This window comes from Sinohyriopsis cumingii, chromosome 17, assembly GCF_028554795.1.
Source record: "Sinohyriopsis cumingii isolate HCF-2022 chromosome 17, ASM2855479v2, whole genome shotgun sequence".
Classification (NCBI taxonomy): Eukaryota; Metazoa; Mollusca; class Bivalvia; order Unionida; family Unionidae; genus Sinohyriopsis; species Sinohyriopsis cumingii.
The window spans coordinates 112,843,259-112,867,938 of NC_142977.1; the positions used below are offsets into that span (position 1 = coordinate 112,843,259).

At 33.5% G+C, this 24,680-nt stretch overlaps 1 protein-coding gene across 1 annotated transcript in view; it reads right to left on the reverse strand.

Moving 5' to 3' along the window:
* LOC149779683 (hemicentin-1-like) overlaps positions 1-24,680 on the reverse strand; it is a 425,151-nt gene that overhangs the window by 340,081 nt on the left and 60,390 nt on the right. The window contains exons 7-8 of the mRNA XM_089938453.1: positions 23,650-23,773; positions 4,210-4,397 (exon numbers count right to left, since the gene is read on the reverse strand). Of these exons, the coding sequence (XP_089794579.1) occupies positions 4,210-4,397; positions 23,650-23,773 (312 nt within the window). The remainder of the gene's footprint in view (positions 1-4,209; positions 4,398-23,649; positions 23,774-24,680) is intronic.

Below are 24,680 nucleotides of genomic sequence, written 5' to 3' on the forward strand. Positions count from 1 at the left end.
AGAGCTGTGTGGTTTGTCAGTGCACACATTTGCAAGTTTTACAAATATTTATGAACCATACGGCTGTACAAATGACTGAGTCGTGTTTGTTTCAATTTATTGTTGTTTCGATTGAGTACAATGAGTCATTTCGGTTACATGAGATTATGTGAATCTCACTTTCATTACATAAGATTATTTGAATCTTAGCCATACATCAGAATACATGAATCATTTTTAGTTTACCAATTTGTGAATGTTTGGATAGAGTATTTGAATGAGATGTACGTTTGTTAATTCATTATATATATATATATATATATATATATATATATATATATATATATATATATATATATATATATATATATATATATATATATATATATATATATATATATATATAATAATGAGGAGTTTGTATCGCGCCTAATCTTTAAGAGCTCTAAGCGCTTTACAACATTAGACGACACATATAAGATAAAAAACATATAATGATATGATTACAAAAACAAACACCATGAAATTAGAAAACATAAAAAGAAATAATGAGAATATTTAAGGTAGGAAACATTATTAGGTCTTTAAGTTTGTTCTTGCAGTCGAAATAAGTGTTTTGAGAGCACTCTTGAATGGGATCACTGTGTATTTGTGTCTGAGTTCAGTGTGCAATTAATTTCTTGGTGCTGGGCACTGGTATGCAAAAGAACGCTGTCCATATGACTTTGTTTTGATAGTGGGAATAATGAGTATACGATTGTCAGAAGAGGAGCGTAAGTATCTTGCTGGTGTGTACACATGGGTGAGGTCGGATAGGTATGTTGGACTAGAGTCCGACAGTGAAATGTAGCACAGAGAACAAATTTTGTGTTTGATTCTGGATCGAATGGATAGCCAGTGTAGGGTACAGAGCAGCGGGGAGGTGTGCTCTGATCGTGGTACTATAAGTATGATCGGAGCAGCTGTGTTTTGAACTTTCTGAAGTTTCTGGAGCAGATATTGAGATGAACCAGAGAGAGTGGGGGTACAATAGTCCTGTCTTGAAAGTGCTAATGAACACACAAGTGTTTTAGTGGCATCAACTGAAAGATATTTGCGAATGGAGCTGATGAGTCTCAGCTCAAGACTTGCAGCATTGCAGATGTTCATGACATGTTGGTGCAATGTGAGAGTACTGTCCAGAGTAACACCTAGGTTGCGTACTGATTGTGTGAATTTAATATTGGTGTTGCTGTCACAGAATTAGGCAAAAATAACAAACTTGGTTTTGCCTTAGAACTATTTGACTATTTTTTGTTGTACATGCGTACAACGTTATCTAGGGTGAATAAGTGTTTTTCCAGGGAAGCGACTGTACTAGCATGTACCTCGCCGGAAATTAATTGCGACGAGGGACATTAAAAGCATGATATGCACGGATATTTTACCCTGACTATTACTCACTTTGCAATGGATTTAAGGAAGATCAATTTCTAATTGACACACTGGTCATTTTGGATCTCGTCAAGGAGTGTAGGCTCTCCATTGTGTTCTCCAGCCATAGGGGTACGTGTTAAATTTATATTTCATTTGATATGCGATGCTTATTCAGTTTGTAATGTCATGTCGTGTAATGATGCATTTATTACAACGCAGATTTGAAACGTTGTGAACTTTGCTATTAGAGTTTAATGTATTAGCATATATCTAGAGATTTTTAGAACCCATTATTATGACCAGTTTGTTTTTATTGTAGCTGACTAGAGCTGACTAGAACTGTCTAGAGCTGTCTGAAGCTGTTTAGAGCTGTCTTGAGTTTCCAGAGTATTTAGGGCTGCGTGCTGTCGATACAAATATATGTATGTATGTCTGTACATGCGGTGGAGCCACCGACGTAGACGTAGCTATTTCAAGGGTGCTGTATGCTGTCTGTACGTATGACTGTATATGTGGTATATCCGTGAAGGGTGCGAGCGGCCGATAAAAGTGTAGGCCAATCCAAGGACTCGGTGCGGCTCATCAGTTTATGAATCGTACGACTGTACAAGGGTCAAGAAGCATGTTTGTTCCAATTGTCGTTTCAATTGGGTACATTTTCATGTTCATGAGATTGTTTTGAATCTTAGTTGTATTCCATGAGATTATGTGAATCTCACTTACAGTGCATAACAATATTTGAAACACATTTGAATACCTTAAGATTATTTAAATCTTAATCGTAGTCCATACGTGAGATTATGTGAATCTGTCTTACAGTGCATAATATTATTTGAAACGTATATGCAGTCTATGAGGTTTCTTGAATCTGTATTTCATATTGAATTCATATTTTTGGTTTATTTTCAATGTGTGAATGTTTGTGTAGAGTGATTGGATCAATCGTATGTTGAGAGCGTGAGAGAATCATTGTATTTATACACCATATATTTTTCTTTATTAATTCATTTCATAAATTTCCATCTTTCACACACTGTTTGTGTTATTCATTTAATCCAAAATCTACTCGGTTTCTATTCTGCAACAGTTGCTGATATTTATTGTTTGAGGTAAAGGATGTGACTGAGAAAGTCTTTGTGTTGTAATCAGAATGGCCTCATTTTTAGCATCATTCGTCTGCAGCTTGTCACATGTCATCCATGATTTCACATCAGAAATGCACCTATCTACACCTTGTATGGTAGCATCAACTTCAGTTGGGTGGCTAGATTTGTATATTTGGATGTCATCAGCGTACAATTGGTGAGACACTGGATGATGATCTATGACACTTGAGAGCGACTGAGTGTATAGAATGAAGAGAACAGGTCCAAGAACAGACCCCTGTGGAACACCACAACATAGATCAACTGGGCTGGAGTGTATTCCATTTGCAGATACAATTTGTGTCCTGTTGACCAAGTAGGACTTGAACCACAGTAAGGCTGTATCATGAATGCCATACTAGAGACGCTGAAGTAATATATCATGGTCTATTGTGTCAAATGCTGCAGACGAATCAAGGAGGGTGAGGACTGTAATCTTTCCGCTATCCAAAGCAGAGAGAATGTCATTAACTACTTTTAGAAGAGTAGTTTCAGTACTGTGGCAAGGGCGATACGCAGACTGTACATTGCTAAAAAGACTGTTTGAATTCAGATGAGATATACATATATTGAGGGCAAAAACAATGATTTTACAAATTATGTGGCTTGCTTGCTAAAAAAAGTTTAGAAAAAGTTATGGGGACGGAGGCTGTGACTTAGAAATAAAAATTTCAAAACGCCTAGAATGACAATACCCGTTGTGGTTGTAGTAGTTTTGTGGGATTGGGATTGGGGACCGTTAGCGGCGGATTGGAGTAAAGTTAAATTCTTAGTTATTCACTTAAATGATTTGAAACTTTTACACAGGAGGTGAGTACCTCTGAAGCATAGAATGGCAACCCTAAGAGATTTATTTTACCAGCTGACATTAGTAACTCATCAGCTTGACAAGGTTACACTGCTGCTGTTCTAAATTCATTTAAAGTCAATAAATTTATCAGTATTTTCCGAATTTGTTTCCGAAAACGCATTTAACATCTTTTGAGCATCTTTAACGAATCCGTTTGATGCATTCAAACAAAACAGTGATTTACGTTTTTCTGTAATATTTTTTGTTTGCCATTAAGCCATTAAATCTATTTTAGAGTTCTCCATAATTCCTTCAAAATATTATGAATGTCAATCTGTAATTTTTTTGTTATTATGAATATACACCACAACACTTCTTGAATATAAAATATTTTTTCTGCCATAAAAATTTTCCTGTACGAAAAATATTCTCTTCCATATTGCATAGTGCTCTCGCTGCAGTAAAAACAAAATCAGTAAAATTAAATTCTCAGCTATCGACTTTAATGATTTGAAACTTTGCCACTGAGGCTGAGTGCCTCAAAAATATAGAAAGGAAATTCTAAGAGATTTATTTACCAGTTGAAATCGATATCATTCATGGAGAATCTTTCCAAGGAACTGGCTCATATTTATTTTCAGTTCACTTAAATCCTACAGGTACATTTTGCCCATTTTTATGCAAATGAATGAAAAAAGTCTTAAAGTTTGCCTCGAAACCGTTTTCTTTGGTTGAGACGAATTTTGAATACCAATTAATAAAATCATTCAATACGTAAAATAAAAGGTTGTACAACTTGCTAGAATTGACAACAGAATTGTAATTAGGATTTACCTTATTACGCTTGCTCACGTATAAAATAAAGGTCGAGGCCGATACCTGTAGAACCCTGACATAAGGCTCCCCATCCTCATTAGTGTAGGAACCATTAACCATATAATGTCGAAGCCACTGCAGCTGGGGTTCTGTATCACTGATTATGACCTTGCATTCAAACGTGGCGTTCATGCCCTCAGTTACAGTCTGATTCATTGGACCTTCTATCATCGGAGCTCGAGGCATCCTTTCTGGAAAATTACATACATAAAGGATGTAAATTTTGCTCTAATTCAATATCCAAGATAAAAGTTACAAATTGATTCTTTCGAAAGGGTACGGTTTACTAATAGACCGAAATAAACAATTTGTTCAAGAGGTTAACTTTGAGAAGAAAAAAAATCCAGCTGATACTCGTAGACAGGAATGGTTGTTTTCATGTTTACATCTGCTGAGTGGAGAGAGAAGAGGAAGGGAAACAGGAATGGATATTTTCATGTTTACATCTGTGGAGTGGAGAGAGGAGGAGAAAGGAGACAGACAGAGCATTACGAGTTATTTAACACTGTTGAATAACTTTATTATCATGTGCAACAGTGTACACGTTGATCTCATCGTCTTAAACATAAAATATAAATATATTTACATGGTTTTCGTTTAAACTTTATTAGAAATTTTTGTTTGTGCTTCTACAACCAAGATCCTTTCATGACGCGTTTTCTACCAATAAGCTTCTTTTGAATCACGTGTCTTTAGATATGATGCAATTTACCAAGCGGAGAGAAATCCCAAGCATGCCATCAAATGTGTGTTTCGCGGGGGGAGGGGGGTTGTGCTGAGAAAAAAAACTGGGAATATGTGGATCTCCGAAAAAAATCGATAATAGTTCATACACATGATATCAAATGATTGGCCATTATGCTTTTACTGTTGTTCAAACTGTCTATACAGCACAAAGTGCGAGCCAATAAATGTATTATTACGATTGATTGTTCGTCCATCAAGTCGATGAAGACCACTTTAGTCATCCAGTGTTAGGACTCTTTGGTTTTCAAGTAAGTAATAGAAAAGTGCGAAAACCAACAAGTATTGTAATATTTAACAAGTAATTTATTTCCCCAGAATACAAAGTGAAACTTTAAAAAGAACTTGCATTATTGCGAATTAAATCCCAAATAGTCCAAAAAATTCTATCACCAGCCCTATTGAACAAGGTCCTAATTAAATTACAGTGGCGTTCGAAATAATATCCAGCACTGAAAGTGTTGTTTGTCTTTAGTAGCCTGTTGCGTGGAGATGTGCCAACAGTCTTTTGGTTAATGACAATAATATAATCCAAGATGTCCTTATCTGAATTCATTATAATTCCAAGCTAATATCTCTGACCAAGAATAATATCAATCACTTTGTAATTCCAGAGAAGAATATTTGAATAAATAAGTCCACCGAAACGAAAATACTGAACACAACAATAAAAATGGTTCTGGATCAAGATCTTACATCAATAATGAGTAATTTCTAGATAAGCAAGATTATAAAGACTCTACTTGACCTAGGTCACAATTAGCATTTTTTGAAAATACTATGACTTGCAATTTTCCTTTCCAAAACATTACAAAGTGTCTACAAGATACAATCTGTTACTAAAATTATAATAAGGATGTGGGGAACAACAGGTAGGCTATGTAGTTTTGGGGAATATCAATGTCATAGACCCAGACCCAAATAAATATATTTACTTCTATTGATAATGATCCTAATATTTAACCCATACACATATAAAAATATTAGCTATGCATCATTTGTCTAGCAAAATAAAGTTACTGGTCAGGTAGACAATAAGATTGATTTTGGACAAAAGTCAATAACAAAACACATTTATATGTATTATATAAGCATGGAGAAATACTTACAAATACAAATCAAATATACATAACAGTACGAAAGATTATTTCCTAGACTTATCTAAACTCTTTAATTGAATGATTATACTAGGTTTGTACTGTAGACATTACGCCATGTCCTTTAAGCAAATTGCTTTTGTAATTCTAAAAAATCCTGTTTAAGGTACAATAATATTTACTGTTCTCAGATTTTATTTTAATCACGATATGGCTTTAAACAAGTGGGACCTGTTTCACCAATAATGTTAGCATTTGTCTGTACAAACGATATTATAACTAATATACATTATAAGTAATACATAAATTATATTTCCAATAAAGCTAATTTTATAGCTGATACAGTCGTTCTTTACATACCACGCTGAATAATTTGAAATGATATTGTCATTCTTGTAACCTTAACGTTAACGTTCATTAAATACCTAGCTGAATAATTTGAAATAATGTTGTTATTCTTGTAACCTTAAAGTTAACTTTCATTATATACCACGCTGAATAATTTGAAATGATATTGTTATTCTTGTAAACTTAACGTTAACGTTCATTACATACCACGCTGAATAATTTGAAAGTTAACGTTTAGTACATACCACGCTGAATAATTTGAAATGATATTGTTATTCTTGTAACTTTCAAGTTAAATGCTGAATAATTTGAAATGATATAGTTATTCTTGTAACCTTAACGTTAACGTTCATTACGTACCACGCTGAATAATTTGAAATGATATTGTCATTCTTGTAACCTTAAAGTTAACGTTCATTACATACCACGCTGAATGATTTGAAATCATATTGTCATTCTTGTAACCTTAAAGTTAACGTTTAGTACATACCACGCTGAATAATTTGAAATCATATTGTTATTCTTGTAACTTTAAAGTTAAATGCTGAATAATTTGAAATGATATTGTTATTTTTGTAACCTTAACGTTAACGTTCATTACATACCACGCTGAATAATTTGAAATGATATTGTTATTCTTGTAACCTTAAAGTTAACGTTCATTACATACCACGCTGAATAATTTGAAATGATATTATCATTCTTGTAACCTTAACGTTAACGTTCATTACATACCACGCTGAATAATTTGAAATGATATTGTCATTCTTGTAACCTTAACGTTAGCGTTCATTACATACCACGCTGAATAATTTGAAATGATATTGTCATTCTTGTAACCTTAACGTTAACGTTCATTACATACCACGCTGAATAATTTGAAATGATATTGTCATTCTTGTAACCTTAACGTTAACGTTCATTACATACCACGCTGAATAATTTGAAATGACATTGCCATTCTTGTAACCTTAACGTTAACGTTCATTACATACCACGCTGAATAATTTGAAATGATATTGTCATTCTTGTAACCTTAACGTTAGCGTTCATTACATACCACGCTGAATAATTTGAAATGATATTGTCATTCTTGTAACCTTAAAGTTAACGTTCATTACATACCACGCTGAATAATTTGAAATGATATTGTCATTCTTGTAACCTTAACGTTAACGTTCATTACATACCACGCTGAATAATTTGAAATGACATTGTCATTCTTGTAACCTTAACGTTAACGTTCATTACATACCACGCTGAATAATTTGAAATGATATTGTCATTCTTGTAACATTAACGTTAACGTTCATTACATACCACGCTGAATAATTTGAAATGATATTGTCATTCTTGTAACCTTAACGTTAACGTTCATTACGTACCACGCTGAATAATTTGAAATGATATTGTTATTCTTGTAACCTTAAAGTTAACGTTCATTACATACCACGCTGAATAATTTGAAATGATATTGTCATTCTTGTAACCTTAACGTTAACGTTCATTACATACCACGCTGAATAATTTGAAATGACATTGTCATTCTTGTAACCTTAACGTTAACGTTCATTACATACCACGCTGAATAATTTGAAATGATATTGTCATTCTTGTAACATTAACGTTAACGTTCATTACATACCACGCTGAATAATTTGAAATGATATTGTCATTCTTGTAACCTTAACGTTAACGTTCATTACGTACCACGCTGAATAATTTGAAATGATATTGTCATTCTTGTAACCTTAACGTTAACGTTCATTACGTACCACGCTGAATAATTTGAAATGATATTGTTATTCTTGTAACCTTAAAGTTAACGTTCATTACATACCACGCTGAATAATTTGAAATGATATTGTCATTCTTGTAACCTTAACGTTAACGTTCATTACATACCACGCTGAATAATTTGAAATGACATTGTCATTCTTGTAACCTTAACGTTAACGTTCATTACATACCTAGCTGAATAATTTGAAATGATATTGTCATTCTTGTAACATTAAAGTTAACGCAAGTAAGCAAACCATCATAGCCTTTCAAAGAGGCAACAACAACAACTAATAAAGCCCAAAATATGACACTGATAAATTGCTAGAAAATATAGATTCATTTAAATACATATATTTGCATTTATTGAAAGAGGGCTATTGAAGACGTAGAGATGTTATTAACAATTTCGAGAGCAGCGACTTTTATATTGAGAAATATTTGTAATTTCAAGTTAAATATCTCTTCGAATATGCAACATGTTCCTGTGTATATAAGAATCAATTTGATATTGTGATATCAATCAGTGAAATCCACGAAGAATTTGTATCTTCTGTTAGGTTATCAAACATGTGACAGTATTATTAATATAGTCATTTGTTGAATATAATCATCACACATGTTACAGTATTATCAATATAGTCATGTGTTGAATGTAGTCATCGCACATGTTACAGTATTATTAATATATATAGTCATGCGTTAAATGTAGTCATCAAACATGTTACAGTATTATTAATATAGTCATGTGTTGAATGTAGTCATCACACATGTTACAGTATTATTAATATAGTCATGCGTTGAAAGCAGTCATCAAACATGTTACAGTATTATTAATATAGTCATGTGTTGAATTTAGTCATCACACATGTTACAGTATTATTAATATAGTCGTGTTGAATGTAGTCATCAAACATGTTACAGTATTATTAATATAATCATGTGTTGAATGTAGTCATCATACATGTTACAGTATTATTAATATAGTCATGTGTTGAATGTAGTCATCAAACATGTCACAGTATTATCAATATAGTCATGTGTTGAATGTAGTCATCAAACGTGTTACAGTATTATACAGTATTATTAATATAGTCATGTGTTGAATGTAGTCATCAAACATGTTACAGTATTATTAATATAGTCATGTGTTGAATGTAGTCATCAAACATGTTACAGTATTATCAATATAGTCATGTGTTGAATGTAGTCATCAAACGTGTTACAGTATTATACAGTATTATTAATATAGTCATGTGTTGAATGTAGTCATCAAACATGTTACAGTATTATTAATATAGTCATGTGTTGAATGTAGTCATCACACATGTTACAGTATTATTAATGTAGTCATGTGTTGAATGTAGTTATCAAACATGTTAGAGTATTATTAATATAGTCATGTGTTGAATGTAGTCATCACACATGTTACAGTATTATTAATGTAGTCATGTGTTGAATGTAGTCATCAAACATTTTACAGTATTATTAATATAATCATGTGTTGAATGTAGTCATCACACATGTTACAGTATTATTAATATAGTCATGTGTTGAATGTAGTCATCACACATGTTACAGTATTATTAATATAGTCATGTGTTGAATGTAGTCATCACACATGTTACAGTATTATTAATATAGTCATGTGTTGAATGTAGTCATCACACATGTTACAGTATTATTAATATAGTCATGTGTTGAATGTAGTCATCATACATGTTACAGTATTGTCAATATAGTCATGTGTTGAATGTAATCATCAAACATGTTACAGTATTATTAATATAGTCATGTGTTGAATGTAGTCATCAAACATGTTACAGTATTGTTAATATAGTCATGTGTTGAATGTAGTCATCACACATGTTACAGTATTATCAATATAGTCATGTGTTGAATGTAGTCATCAAACATGTTACAGAAATATTAATATAGTCATGTGTTAAATGTATGCATCAGATATGTTACAGTATTATTAATATATATACTCATGCGTTAAATGTAGTCATCAAACATGTTACAGTATTATTAATATAGTCTTGTATTAAAGGTAGTCATCAAACATTTTATAGTATTATTAATATAGTCATGTGTTAAATGTATGCATCAGATATGTTACAGTATTATTAATATAGTCATGTGTTGAATGTAGTCATCAAACATGTTATAGTATTATTGGCACAGTCGTGTGTTAAGTGTGAGCATCCAAGTATAGTCAAGTGTTACGTGAGGTCATCAAACCAGTTACAGTGTTGTTTGTTGAATTCATAATATTTATGACTTCAACGTACTCATGCATGAGCTAGATTTGGATTAGTATCGCATAACTTGAAAATAGAAATGTCTGGTTATGTAAGAATCAAGTAATAAGTGCCCATGTACAGTAGCGTATTGATTGGGGGCGGGCTGGGCGGTTGCCCCGGGCGTCAGAGGTCTTGGGGAGCCAAAACATCATCTTCACCCCGGGCGCCATTTACTTATATGCACTTCCCTTGACAAAAGGAACACAAGTGTATGGTTTTCTGTGATACTTCAAAAGCATTTGACTGTGTGTAGCACAAAGGAATAATACATTTTAGGCCACGGTATCGATTTCTTTTTTGTTGACTGGATCACAGACTATTTAACTACCTGGGCTTAAAATGTCATTGTTATAAAGTCGAATCTACCACTGTGTACTTTACTGTGTGAGTCCCACAAGGGTCTGTATTACGCCTGTTTTTATTTCTTCTCTACATTAGTGACATAACTGATGACCTTTTAAGCACTACAACACTCTTTGCACGCAACAGTTCATTATCACATGCGTCTAAAAATACGCTTGAAATATAATATATTTTAAAGGCCGAATTATATACCATTTATATTTTGTCAAGAATGACTGGTGGACTTCAATCCTACCAGGACCGATCAATAGTTCAATGATACCAGAATGAAGCACTGATAGTTTCGCGTAAAAGAGTACTAGCCATGCCTAAATTAAAATTTAAAAATGAGATAGTAGCATTTGTTGATAAATGATAAATACGCTGGAGTTACTTTTAATTCATATACAAAACGAACACTTAACACATTAGGAACGAAAAATTCTGGACTATTACATCTTTGAATCACTAGGGGCATACACCAAGAGATATAACAAGACAAAGTTGTGCAAAAATAATAGACCAGCGAGTTCTTGTGTCTATCATAATAGCGAACCAGTATGCTTTGACCTAATTCTAAGTTGTGAACAAAGGACGGAAACAAAGTGTGGTGAGAGATCGACGCAATCTACAGAATTTGGTAAAGAAATTATATCCAGTAGAGTGATGCAAAGAAGTTCTGAAGGAAAGACGTTAAGATAATTGTATGTCGGAATAATGGACAAGAAGTATAATAATAATAATAATAATAATAATAATAATAATAATAATAATAATAATAATAAAGACAACACAATCATAAAAAATGTAATTACTTATTAGCACAAAATTTGTGTCTGGTGCAAAAGTCATCATGGACTGTAACTTTTTACAGGATCGCAACGGGAAGGTTAGATTTTTTTAAGTTAGGCCAAACTCTCCATGAGTTTTCAATTTGTGGTATCCAGTATCATTCCTTACGTGTGCGTTCTATGTCCGTCTACTCTAGGTTAGATTCAATCGGTAACATATCAAAGGACACGACTGAATATCCATTTAGGTTGTAATGTTTGGCGACTTTCGCGTTGATTTTGCTGCGATTATTGATTTGGGATTATTCCTTCGCTTCCAATCAATGATTTCGCCAACACATTCGCCAGCACAGATTTTGCGTATCAAAAGATATATTGTATTGCAATAAATCTAAGGTTTATGCCATTTGTATTAACGTCTCCGTTTTTATAGATTTGTTAGATTTTTGTGATTATTTCTTTGATTATGGGAAGTTGGTGTTGGGGAAATATTCCTCAGCTCGAGTAATTAGCCAGTATCTATAGGCAAACGTCAAAGTGTTGACGAGATTCATAATGGCATGGTTTGTTTTCGTAGTGAGTCCATGTATGAACTGCATAAGTGGGCTTGGAAGTTCCTATTAAAATCTAATTTTGCTGATTTATTGTGTATCTCCATAGGGAATGATATTTTCCACAATGGAATAATTGAGAAGGCATTCTTCCATTATCTGGAGACGCCTTTTGCCGTTGCTTTGATGGTAAATTGGTGTAGATTTACAAGTGAAATGAGGTTTAAAATCATGATTTGAATGACCCAGGGATAGAGGAGGAAAATATTTCCCTTTATTTGGTGCTTCAGTTATATTTTTATTTTCACGGCGCAAAGTACTGACGCTACGTAACGCAAATCTTAAAAACAGAACTATCAGTTGTGAGGTTGTCATGCAATTGTGAAGTTGTAATGCAAATGTGAAGTTGTGATATTTGTGGTCATTCAGTGATAAGAGGAATTTATTGATAGTCTTGGCAATTTTAGAGCTTCCAGTAGACATTAGGTGTTGTCGAGAAGTCCTTGGAAATAAGGAGAAAACAATTCTAGCAGAATTCACACGAGTGTTAGATTTGCTCGGTAAAGAGATCCCTTTCGCTTATTACAGTATTATTTGCTCGACATCCTAACTTCTGACTGATGGTGTAGTTAACTTATGTTGTCGAACTTTTGAAAGATTTGGTCTCCGGCATGTGTCTGCAGATTAGGTAACGCTTGTCTTTGCGATGATATGTACCTGAATATGTGGTCTTATATGACGTCAATCTGACAAATACCAGATGGTTCTTGAGATTTTTAGGTCTACAGTACATAACCATAGGAACGTCTTGAAATATACACTTGAGACGTTCAGACGATTCAGTATGGTGTCAATACTTGCATATGATGTTTTGATGGATTGGGGGCATCGAGGTGGAAAGTTAGCACGAAGGGGACACGCTTATTGGTTTTCTTGTTTTTATATTTTAGGAGGTTTCCTCTGTCGATGAGGTTTTGTTAGTAGCCTCCATAACGTTGATCCTTTCTGTATCCTCACCTTCGAAGGTGCCCCCTATGGTCTACGAGTCACACATGCATTAACAGAGACAGAGAGAGATAGAGAGAGAGACAGAGAGAGAGACAGAGAGAGAGAGAGAGACAGACAGAGACAGAGGGAGAGACAGAGACAGAGAGAGAGACAGACATACAGACAGTGGGATTTGGACTTTTAACGTAGCTTTAAAAAATTTTCAGACATGTCACAACGATGTCTGCACTGTGGCAGTTTGTAGTGATGTCTAGCTCTGGGGGATCATGCCGCAGCATGATGTCCCACCCAGTCATATTATCCTGACACCATCAGTTCCATTTAACAGATAGGCACTGTGAATTCAGAGATAGATGTAATCTTAACTTATACTGGTTTAACTTGACCATGTCCCACAACATGTACTAACAATTTAACACAAGCGTGGCAAAACTCACTTTTACTTAAATTAATTTTCCCACTTGCATCACTGAGTCGATCAAAGAATCTCCGAATGTTTTCCAGGTGATCATTACAGGTATCGTTGTCTATAACTACACCATCACTGAACGCATCTTAGCCATTTATACCAGATTTTATCATTTTCATTAAACGCTGGAATGTTGAGGGAGAATTCTTCATACCGAATGGCATTACTTTATATTGATAAAGTTATCTGAAGACGCAAATGCCAAAATTTCTTCGGCCTTTCCGTGAGTAGAATTTGCCAGAATCTTTTCAAAAGATCAAGCTTGGTGACATATTTTACATTTCCAGTTGTGTCAATGAAGTTATCGACTCTTTGTGCTGGAAATACGTCTGTCCTGGTGACACTGTTCACGTTTCTATAGTCGGTGCACATACCTGTTTCGTCACACAAATACATGGCAGCCTCCAATTATTTTTACTTGGTTGAATAAAATCATTCTCCATCAAACATTCTCCAGCAAATATTGAATTTAAATTTTAAAACATTCATGTTAAATAAAAGTCATTCTGTAGAGATGCTGTTTCAAAGGTGCAGAATCTACAATCTCATTATCATTATAAATTGAATAGTTCCTGTTGGAACGTTTGGAGACAAGTACTCATATTCACATAACAGCTGTTAAAATTCGCACGTCTCTTGTGGCTGTAGATGTGAAAGTTTCTGGTCCAAATTGTTTGATATTTTTCGAATTCCGAAAACTGGCCAAACCAAAGTCACTACAGTCCGAGTGCACTCCATCATTTAAATCATCACTCTGTTGGACAAGTACAACGAAGCTGATTGAATTAACATGATTAACAAGGCTATCTCTGTCTACGTATTCATTTAACATATATATGTGGCAAAGATTTTTCTTTTTCCGCCTACCAGGAGTGTTGTTTTAAGTCTTTTACATTCTTTTTAACTATGTTGGGATCATAATATATAGCATAAAGAGGAGTTTGTGGTATGGGCAAGATAGCCAGAACTTTATCACCATGCTCAAAATTCCTTTCTTTTGTATTTATGCCATACCTTAACTAAGTTGACTGAGTAGATTGAATATTAGTTCTTGCTACTTCACATGCCTTTGAAACCTTATATTTGAAACAGAACCAGTCTAGAAGATTAATCCCTGATTCTGAGGTTGAAAGAAGTTTCTCTTTTTTAACAATTTCAATGATCCACGGACAGTATGTCCAAAACAATTCAAAAAGGATTAAGACCTAATGATTCTTGAACTAATTCTCTAACAGCAAACAATAGCAAATGAGCACCTTCATCCTAATCTTATCAAAGCAATCTAAGCGAATTATATTCTTAAAAATCCTATGAAATCTTTCCAACGCCGCTTGACTTCCAGGGGTTAAAGGCAGAAGATATAAAATTAAATGTATCTTGCCTGATTAATGCATTAATTGTTGGAATATTCCATATATGATATTTGAACCTTGATCAGACTGAGCAGATTTGGGAAGGCCAAAAGTGTAAAAAGAACTTTATAATTTTACTTTAGTTTTAATCTTAATACTCCTGAAAGTAATTGCCTCTGGAAATCTTGTGGACGTACAAAAAATAGTCAACAATTATTGGTTGCCGACTTGGTCTTAGGTAAGGGACAGACACAATCTACCAGTATTCTGATACATGGTTCGTCAAATGCAGGAATAGGTTGCAGATGAGCCTTAGGTATCTTTTGCTAAACAAGTGATTGTCTTTTCTCACCCTGATTAGAATTAAGAGGATGAGTAGCAAAAAGAGGATCACTGTGATCAATTCACTTCGAATAAAGAATGCGAGAAGCAAAATGACTTTATCAAAAGACTGACTAATAAATATGTTAGTTAAAGGAATAATTTCCTGATCAACATCATTCTCAAGAGAAGAGCTCCTTTTACCATAGTCCTAGTAACTACACAAGTATGGTATAAATCAGGGATTTCTTTTTCAATAAAATCATCCTTTTTTATTCAAACAAGGGTTGTCAGTTACAACTGGATTAACCACAGCCTTATCACCGGCTAGGTCATTGCCTAGTAATAATGAATACACTCAATGGGCACGGAAGGCACTGTTCCCCCAGTCACAGGTCCTGAGACTAAGTCTGATAATAAATGTACACAATGGTGAGGAACATTAATAAAGCCGCACTATACTCCCTGAATAAAAGCGCTTTCACTAGAAGAAGACATCTCACATAAAGGTGATAAAAAGAGAGTCTGAGAAGCTCATGTGTCCCTTGAGATTTTAATAAGGATAGGCTTGGCAGAATCCTTGGAACAGTTCTATCATTCTTCTGATGCTTACTTTTTTAAATGTATTTTATTTTATTGTTTATTTTCTTGCGATAAGTGCAAATAGGAAGAGATAAGGATTTCTGATCATCATTATCAGAAGTTTGATTCCTAAAAGTTGTGCCAGATTGACAACTTGGAAGTACTCGTAGTTGACTGAAATGTTTGTTTTTGACCAAACACCTGGTGATATGAAAACGTATTAGCAAATGAAATTGTGAGTCAACAAATAGTCGTCCGCTATGGAGGCAGCATCTCCCAAATTTTGTACCGTTTTGCTCATTAAGATAATTCTTTACATCAATATGGATGCATTTCTTGAACTCTTCAAATAATATGAGTTATCTAAGGTTATCGTACTCTTTATCAATCTTCTTCGTTGACAACCAGGAATCAAATAGTTGTAATTTAACCCCTGAAAATTCGACATGGGTTTGCCCAGTTTGTTTTTCTACCATTCTCAAACCTACGTCAATATGCCTCAGGTACCAATTCATAACCCTTGAAGATACATTCCTCAACCACATCATAATTAGCACTTCGTTCTACTTGTAGTGAAGTATAGACTTCACGAACTTTGCCAATAAGTACACTATGTAATAACAAAGTCTAGTGTTCTCTTGGCCTTCGTAAATTTTTAGGTATTTTCTCAAAATATTGAAAATATTGATATATCTCTTTTTCTTTAGAATTGGTACTAACCTAATATGTTTGGTGACATCAAAACTTGAACTTGGTGAGGAGTGCTTTCTGCTTACTAGTTCTAATTCTTTTAATTTAAATTGCATTTTCGTTTCTTCTTTTTCTCTTTACATTTGCATGTTTCTGCGTTCCAATCTTTTCCTACTCAATTTATGTCACAATATATCCCACGTGACATATTTCTCAATATCTCACGTCGCAACAGAACCCTTTTGACTCACCCATCCTGTGGAAAATTACCCCAAACCAGTAAACAATATTGTTATTAGGATTGATTTTAAAATTTATTAAGACCTATTTATAGTTTATATGCAATCTACAGTCATGCACCAAATATGAAAGACACAATGATGAAATTCATAGTAGGCTATCCTGATGCTTTGCATGTACCCATGACGAAATTCATATTAGACTATCCTGATGCTTTGTATGTACGCATGATGAAATTCATAGTAGACTATCCTGATGCTACATATGTATGCACGATGAAATTCATATTAGACTATCTTGATGCTTTGTATGTACGCACGATGAAATTCATATCAGACTATCCTGATGCTACATATGTATGCACGATGAAATTCATATTAGACTATCTTGATGCTTTGTATGTACGCACGATGAAATTCATGTCAGACTATCCTGATGCTACATATGTATGCACGATGAAATTCATATTAGACTATCCTGATGCTTTGTATGTACGCACGATGAAATTAATAGTAGACTATCCTGATGCTTTGTATGTACGCATGATGAAATTCATATTAGACTATCCACCTGTATATTAATTCTATTGTATTGAAATAACATTGTCATGGTTGTTCACTGAAGATTTTTCCCGCTAATAATTACTATTCATATCATAAATTACCATTTGGATAGATTGTTTAGAAAGGTTATTAAGTTTCCACTTTGTGAATGTTCTTGTTTACTATTCAAACACACTCAACTATAAATTAATGAATCTTGAATGGGGAGGAACTTATTATAAAATCATGCTGGTATTTTTAATTCACCCATGAGAGGTAAGAAAGTTACAATCATCCCAATAAATATTTAAATTATCCTCATGTGTGCTAAAATGCGTGACTCATTGACCTACTTTTAAAATTATAACCGCACTCCATTTTAATATACTTCATTCCACCCCGAGAATTACCGGTATATCCCTGATGTAGCACTACAACAGCATTTGCTAATAACGAACTGTTTATGGTAAACTTTAAATGGCGACAAAAGCAAACATATATCTTCTTTCATACAATACAATATCTTCTTCTATGCAGTACGATACATCCATCTGACCATAACTTACTATTGTGCCTATTTTAGAACATTCGTTACGGGTATATAATTCCCTTCAGTTGCCATGTTGGACATCCTGACTTCAGGTAAAAGTGAAAACTACGACAAAACTATCCAATATCGCTACGTGAATACCGGAAACATTTATTGTAACATTCCAGAGCCTAACATCTGCCAAAATAAATAGCAATGTCGATCCCCCCCATATATATATATATATATATATATATATATATATATATATATATATATATATATATATATATATATATATATATATATATATATATACCACAAACATTAAAGATCACTTGGCATTTAAAGCGTTGGTACAGAAATATGTATAGTATATACGCTGTATCAATGATATACCGCGAGATATATAAATGTTTCATTAAGAGGAAACAAGGCTTGCCGAGTTTCCTTTTAATGAAACATTATAAGAGTGGTATATCATTGATACAGCGTACAGATTCTATAAGAGTGGTATATCATTGATACAGAGTACAGATTCTATAAGAATGGTATATCATTGATACAGCGTACAGATTCTATAAGAGTGGTATATCATTGATACAGCGTACAGATTCTGTAAGAGTGGTATATCATTGATACAGCGTACAGATTCTATAAGAGTGGTATATCATTGATACATCGTATATACTATACATATATTTTATTTATATCACATACAGATACACATATTTGCTGGAGTTATGCTCCGGGCAACTGTGTATTGACCGAGTGAATGAACTCCTCACATCCCTGCGAGTGTGTCCGCTACAAAATGTAGTTCTACGACTTTTCTTATTGTTCACAATCACGTATGCAAATTGATAAGTTGATTGTTTTCTTATTGAGTTTCTATTTTTATTCAGATTTATTAAATCAATATAAGACACTCATGATTTAAACATTAAATATGGTTTTTATGAAGAAAATAGTGCACGACAAACACGGTCAGCTGCTTGTACAATTAACCTGAACTGTCAGGCATTTATGTACTGGCGTATGGCTATTAGCGTGGAATGGAAACCAAGCGAAATGACGAACAAACAAGAGGTAATTAAAATACTTTAATATATTGACAGTTCATCTAAGTCATTATGCTGCTTTAATTAACATTTCTAAAGACTATACAATTCTCCCTCTGTCTCTGACTCTCTCTGTCTCTCTCTCTTTCTCTGTGTCTCTGCCCCCCCCCCCCCCCGGGACGGTTTGACTAAACTTTACCATCATTTATAGGTCCAGAGACATCGTTGTATGACACAAGCGAAAATCCGTAACGCTCGTATTTTCATGGATTTTCGCCCGTATCTAGCTACGATCATCCAGAGAGAGAGAGAGAGAGAGAGAGAGAGGGTGGGAGGAGCGACCATTCGGACATTTTTATATTTAATCATTAATAATCGTTTTTTTAGGACATTATAATAGGTTTAATAAGCAACAACAGCAAAGCATTAAATACACTACAGTATGTTTGCCTCGTAACCAACAAATTTAACATATAGGCCTAGTGCCGACTGGCTATTGCAGCTATGTATCATTGATATTTGAACACTGTAGATAGATCCCAAGGAAAACTTAAACATACCGTTACGACGAACCAGACTGCTGAAGGTTAGTTGGTAAAAGTTCAATTTTAACGTTTTCGTCCAGCGCAACATGTTTTTCTCACTCCAGAATTTATCATTTTTTGTCCTTACGCACGAGAGGGGAAAGGGGAATGGAAAAAGAATGGATTCCGATGAAATTGTGTACCATTTTAATTTCATTTAGAAAACATGGATTATTATCGTTATATTTATATGTCGTTTATGATTAATGAATGAGTAGAAATTCATTATTGATCTATAGGCCTGCAGTTGAAAGAATGTTTATATATTCTTATTATTGCGCCATGGACGGATCACAATTCGATATACCAATAGTATTGTATATCAATTTGCCTAATACCAACATTTTAAATGCCATGTTATTTGTAACGTATGTGGTATACATACATACATACATACATACATACATACATACATACACACACACACACATACATACATTCATACATACATACACACATACATATACACACACAGACACACACATACATACATAACATACAAACATACATACATACATACATACATACATACATACATACATACATACGTACGTACATACATACATACATAAATACATACATACATACATACGTACGTACGTACATCATACTTCATATGTTGTATTTTTCGTTCCGTTCCCAGATAGCGTTCAGTGGTTACAGCATAGAATCTAGATAGTTTTCAAGTTAGTATCCACTGGCCATTTAAAACTGGATAGCTGTAGTCCTTTTTATGTCTGAAACATCGCGTCCAGTAATGGCTGTAGCATACACAGACAAACAATAAATATCAGTCTTTACCTCAAACAATAAATATCAGTCTTTACCTCAGACAATAAATATCAGTCTTTACCTCAAACAATAAATATCAGTCTTTACCTCAGACAATAAATATCAGTCTTTACCTCAAACAACAAATATCAGTCTTTACCTCAGAAACAATAAATATCAGTCTTTACCTCAAAAACAATAAATATCAGTCTTTACCTCAAACAATAAATATCAGTCTTTACCTCAAAAACAATAAATATCAGTCTTTACCTCAAACAATAAATATCAGTCTTTAACTCAAAAACAATAAATATCAGTCTTTACCTCAAACAATAAATATCAGTCTTTACCTCAGACAATAAATATCAGTCTTTACCTCAAACAATAAATATCAGTCTTTACCTCAAACAATAAATATCAGTCTTTACCTCAAACAATAAATATCAGTCTTTACCTCAGACAATAAATATCAGCCTTTACCTCAGACAATAAATATCAATCTTTACCTCAAACAATAAATACCAGTCTTTACCTCAAACAATAAATATCAGTCTTTACCTCAAATAATAAATATCAGTCTTTACCTCAAACAATAAATATCAGTCTTTACCTCAAACAATAAATACCAGTCTTTACCTCAGACAATAAATATCAGTCTTTACCTCAAACAATAAATACAAGTCTTTACCTCAAACAATAAATATCAGTCTTTACCTCAAACAATAAATATCAGTCTTTACCTCAAAACAATAAATATCAGTCTTTACCTCAAACAATAAATATCAGTCTTTACCTCAAACAATAAATATCAGTCTTTACCTCAAACAATAAATATCAGTCTTTACCTCAGACAATAAATATCAGTCTTTACCTCAAACAATAAATATCAGTCTTTACCTCAAAAACAATAAATATCAGTCTTTACCTCAAACAATAAATATCAGTCTTTAACTCAAAAACAATAAATATCAGTCTTTACCTCAAACAATAAATATCAGTCTTTACCTCAGACAATAAATATCAGTCTTTACCTCAAACAATAAATATCAGTCTTTACCTCAGACAATAAATATCAGTCTTTACCTCAAACAATAAATATCAGTCTTTACCTCAGACAATAAATATCAGCCTTTACCTCAGACAATAAATATCAATCTTTACCTCAAACAATAAATACCAGTCTTTACCTCAAACAATAAATATCAGTCTTTACCTCAAACAATAAATATCAGTCTTTACCTCAAACAATAAATATCAGTCTTTACCTCAAACAATAAATATCAGTCTTTACCTCAAACAATAAATACCAGTCTTTACCTCAGACAATAAATATCAGTCTTTACCTCAAACAATAAATACCAGTCTTTACCTCAAACAATAAATATCAGTCTTTACCTCAAACAATAAATATCAGTCTTTACCTCAAAACAATAAATATCAGTCTTTACCTCAAACAATAAATATCAGTCTTTACCTCAAACAATAAATATCAGTCTTTACCTCAAACAATAAATATCAGTCTTTACCTCAGACAATAAATATCAGTCTTTACCTCAAACAATAAATATCAGTCTTTACCTCAAACAATAAATATCAGTTTTTACCTAAAACAATAAATACCAGTCTTTACCTCAGACAATAAATATCAGTCTTTACCTCAAACAATAAATACCAGTCTTTACCTCAAACAATAAATATCAGTCTTTACCTCAGACAATAAATATCAGTCTTTACCTCAAACAATAAATATCAGTCTTTACCTCAAACAATAAATATCAGTCTTTACCTCAGACAATAAATATCAGTCTTTACCTCAAACAATAAATATCAGTCTTTACCTCAAAGCGCTTAGAGCTTCTACAGATTATGCGCGATACAAAGTCCTCATTAATGTTATTATTATTACAAAGTCCTCATTGTTATTATTATATAATAATAAATAGGTTCAGTATACTAGGGAATAAAATGCATTTTGGTATTTTAATGTGTTTACCCCTCCTCGGGTTTCTGTTCCGATGAAGGTGTCTGTCTAAGATATAAGCAAGATACGTATAGTGCCATTTTGCAACATGGGGAAACTATTGAACCGAGTTTAGTGAATTTTTCCATTTAGACTGCACCAGTTTTTGTGATAGTAGAGACGTATGCATGTGCAAGGCTATTACAACATTCCTAACGCTTTTATTTATGCGTGGGTATAACTACCCATGATTTCTAAAGCTTCATCTAAGTGTGTGTATAATTACCCTTGATTTTTTTGAAAAGGAAAACATTTTGTATTACACCTAGGGGTTCTCTTTACCGAGCGAATCCAACGCTCGCGTGTATTAGCTTTAAGTCTTCCCCGCCCCCCTTATTTCCAAGGATTTGGCGTTGTCAACTGGAGGTTCTAATAGACTATAAATATGTTTCCTCTAATCATTGAGTGACCACAAATATCACAACTTCACATTCGCATCACAGTTTCAGACTTGCATGCCAACCGTACAACTTCATGGTTTCTCTTTGTAAGATTTCTGAAATGTAGCACCTGTACTGAACGCCGAGAAAATATAGATACAAACCAGCCACCAAAATACAGGGAACTATCTTCCAATTCTGTCCTACTCGATCCATCGGTCAGTCGAACAATGATTTTAAGTTTCATTTCACATGTACCCCTCCACCAAATCTACCTTCACAGCAACAATAAAAAGCATCTGCAGATAATGAAACCATGCCTTCTCCATTATTTCGTTGTACAAAGTATCAGTCCCTATGACAAATAGTTCCCATGGAGATGCACAATCAATCGACACCATTAGATTATAATTAGATATTTGCTGGAACTACTTGGCCCATGCGCACTTACGCGGCTCTAACCTGAAATCACAACAAAACTATACCATGCCATCATGAAATCTCATCAGCTCTGCACTCTGTGCCCCTAGATATTGGCTAAGTACTCGGGCTAAGGAATATTTTCCCAGCACAGACTTTCCATAATCAAACAACTAATCACTAAAATCCAATGAATCTATAAAACGGAGACGCAAATACAAATGGGTCATACCCTAGATTTAGTACAATGTTATAATAAATCCATTTACAAATATCAGGACTGTACTATGAGTTGAACATGATTTTTATTGGCATATGGTGAATTAAAAAGGTGATCCGTAAATAGGTAATTTAACAATACAGAACTGAAAAAAACAACTTTGTCCGCAGTAAGAATATTTAGAAAGATATATATTGAGGAGTGAAAAGTCAAGAATAAAAATGAAAAAATATATAGAAAGAGAAGCACTCAGACTGAGAAACATTAATGGTAAATTTTAGGGATTATACACTTACGCAGAACATCTACCCTTGTTGACCAGGCAATATGGCCATATCTGTTCTCTACTATGCATGTGTAGTTTCCGGCGTCCTTTGGGAGAAGATTATTCACTTTCAGCTTAAAACCTTCAACTTCATACTGAAACGAAATGGAACAACATAGTAATATCTCAGATTATTACAAAATCCAACAACAGATTCTCTGAAATAGTTTTGATAACTCTCCACGCTCACACCATTAACAAATAAGAGTACTATTTTATTTTAACTGTTTCGATTTTATTTCTGTTTTATGACACAAACATGCTGTACGATTTGAAGAAAAAAACATACTGTCAATCACATTTTCTACAACAATGTTAACCATTCTGCGATCAGTGTCACACTTGGATCTAAGAAAGAGCGGTAAAAAGAGAAAATAATGATCTTTTCCATTCATGATTTATATAACATCATGTATATTAAACTTTATGTATTTGTTGTTTATTCCGCTGCTTCCAAAGTGGGTGAAGAAATTTCAAAACACAACTAGACACCTTTCTTGATAAAAGCTGTGCATCTGTAATAGTTACGAAAGAAATGATTTACGCACGAATGAACGTGGATAAATATTCTCTTCGAATAACTCAAATACCCTTTGGAAGATTATTAATTGCAGGTATTGTTTGTCACAATCACTGTCATGCATTGTTTGTCATAATCACTGTCTGGTATTGCTTGTCACAATCATTATCAAGTATTGTTTGTCAAAATCACTGTCATGTATTGCTTGTCATAATCAATGGCAGGTGTTGTTTGTCATCATCACTGTTGGGTATTGCTTGCCATAAATCACGTACTGTTTGTCATATTCACTCCCAGGTATTGTTATGATCACTGTCGCAGAAATAAGGAAACACTTTTGTAGCAGGTTTTTGGACTAAGCCGTCAGCATTGGCGGCACACAACTATGGACAATAAAATACATATTCTAAATTTTGTTTGCTATAAATCCCTTGCTACCAGATTTTTCTTCTTCTGCAAACCCATTTTCTTATTTTTATTTA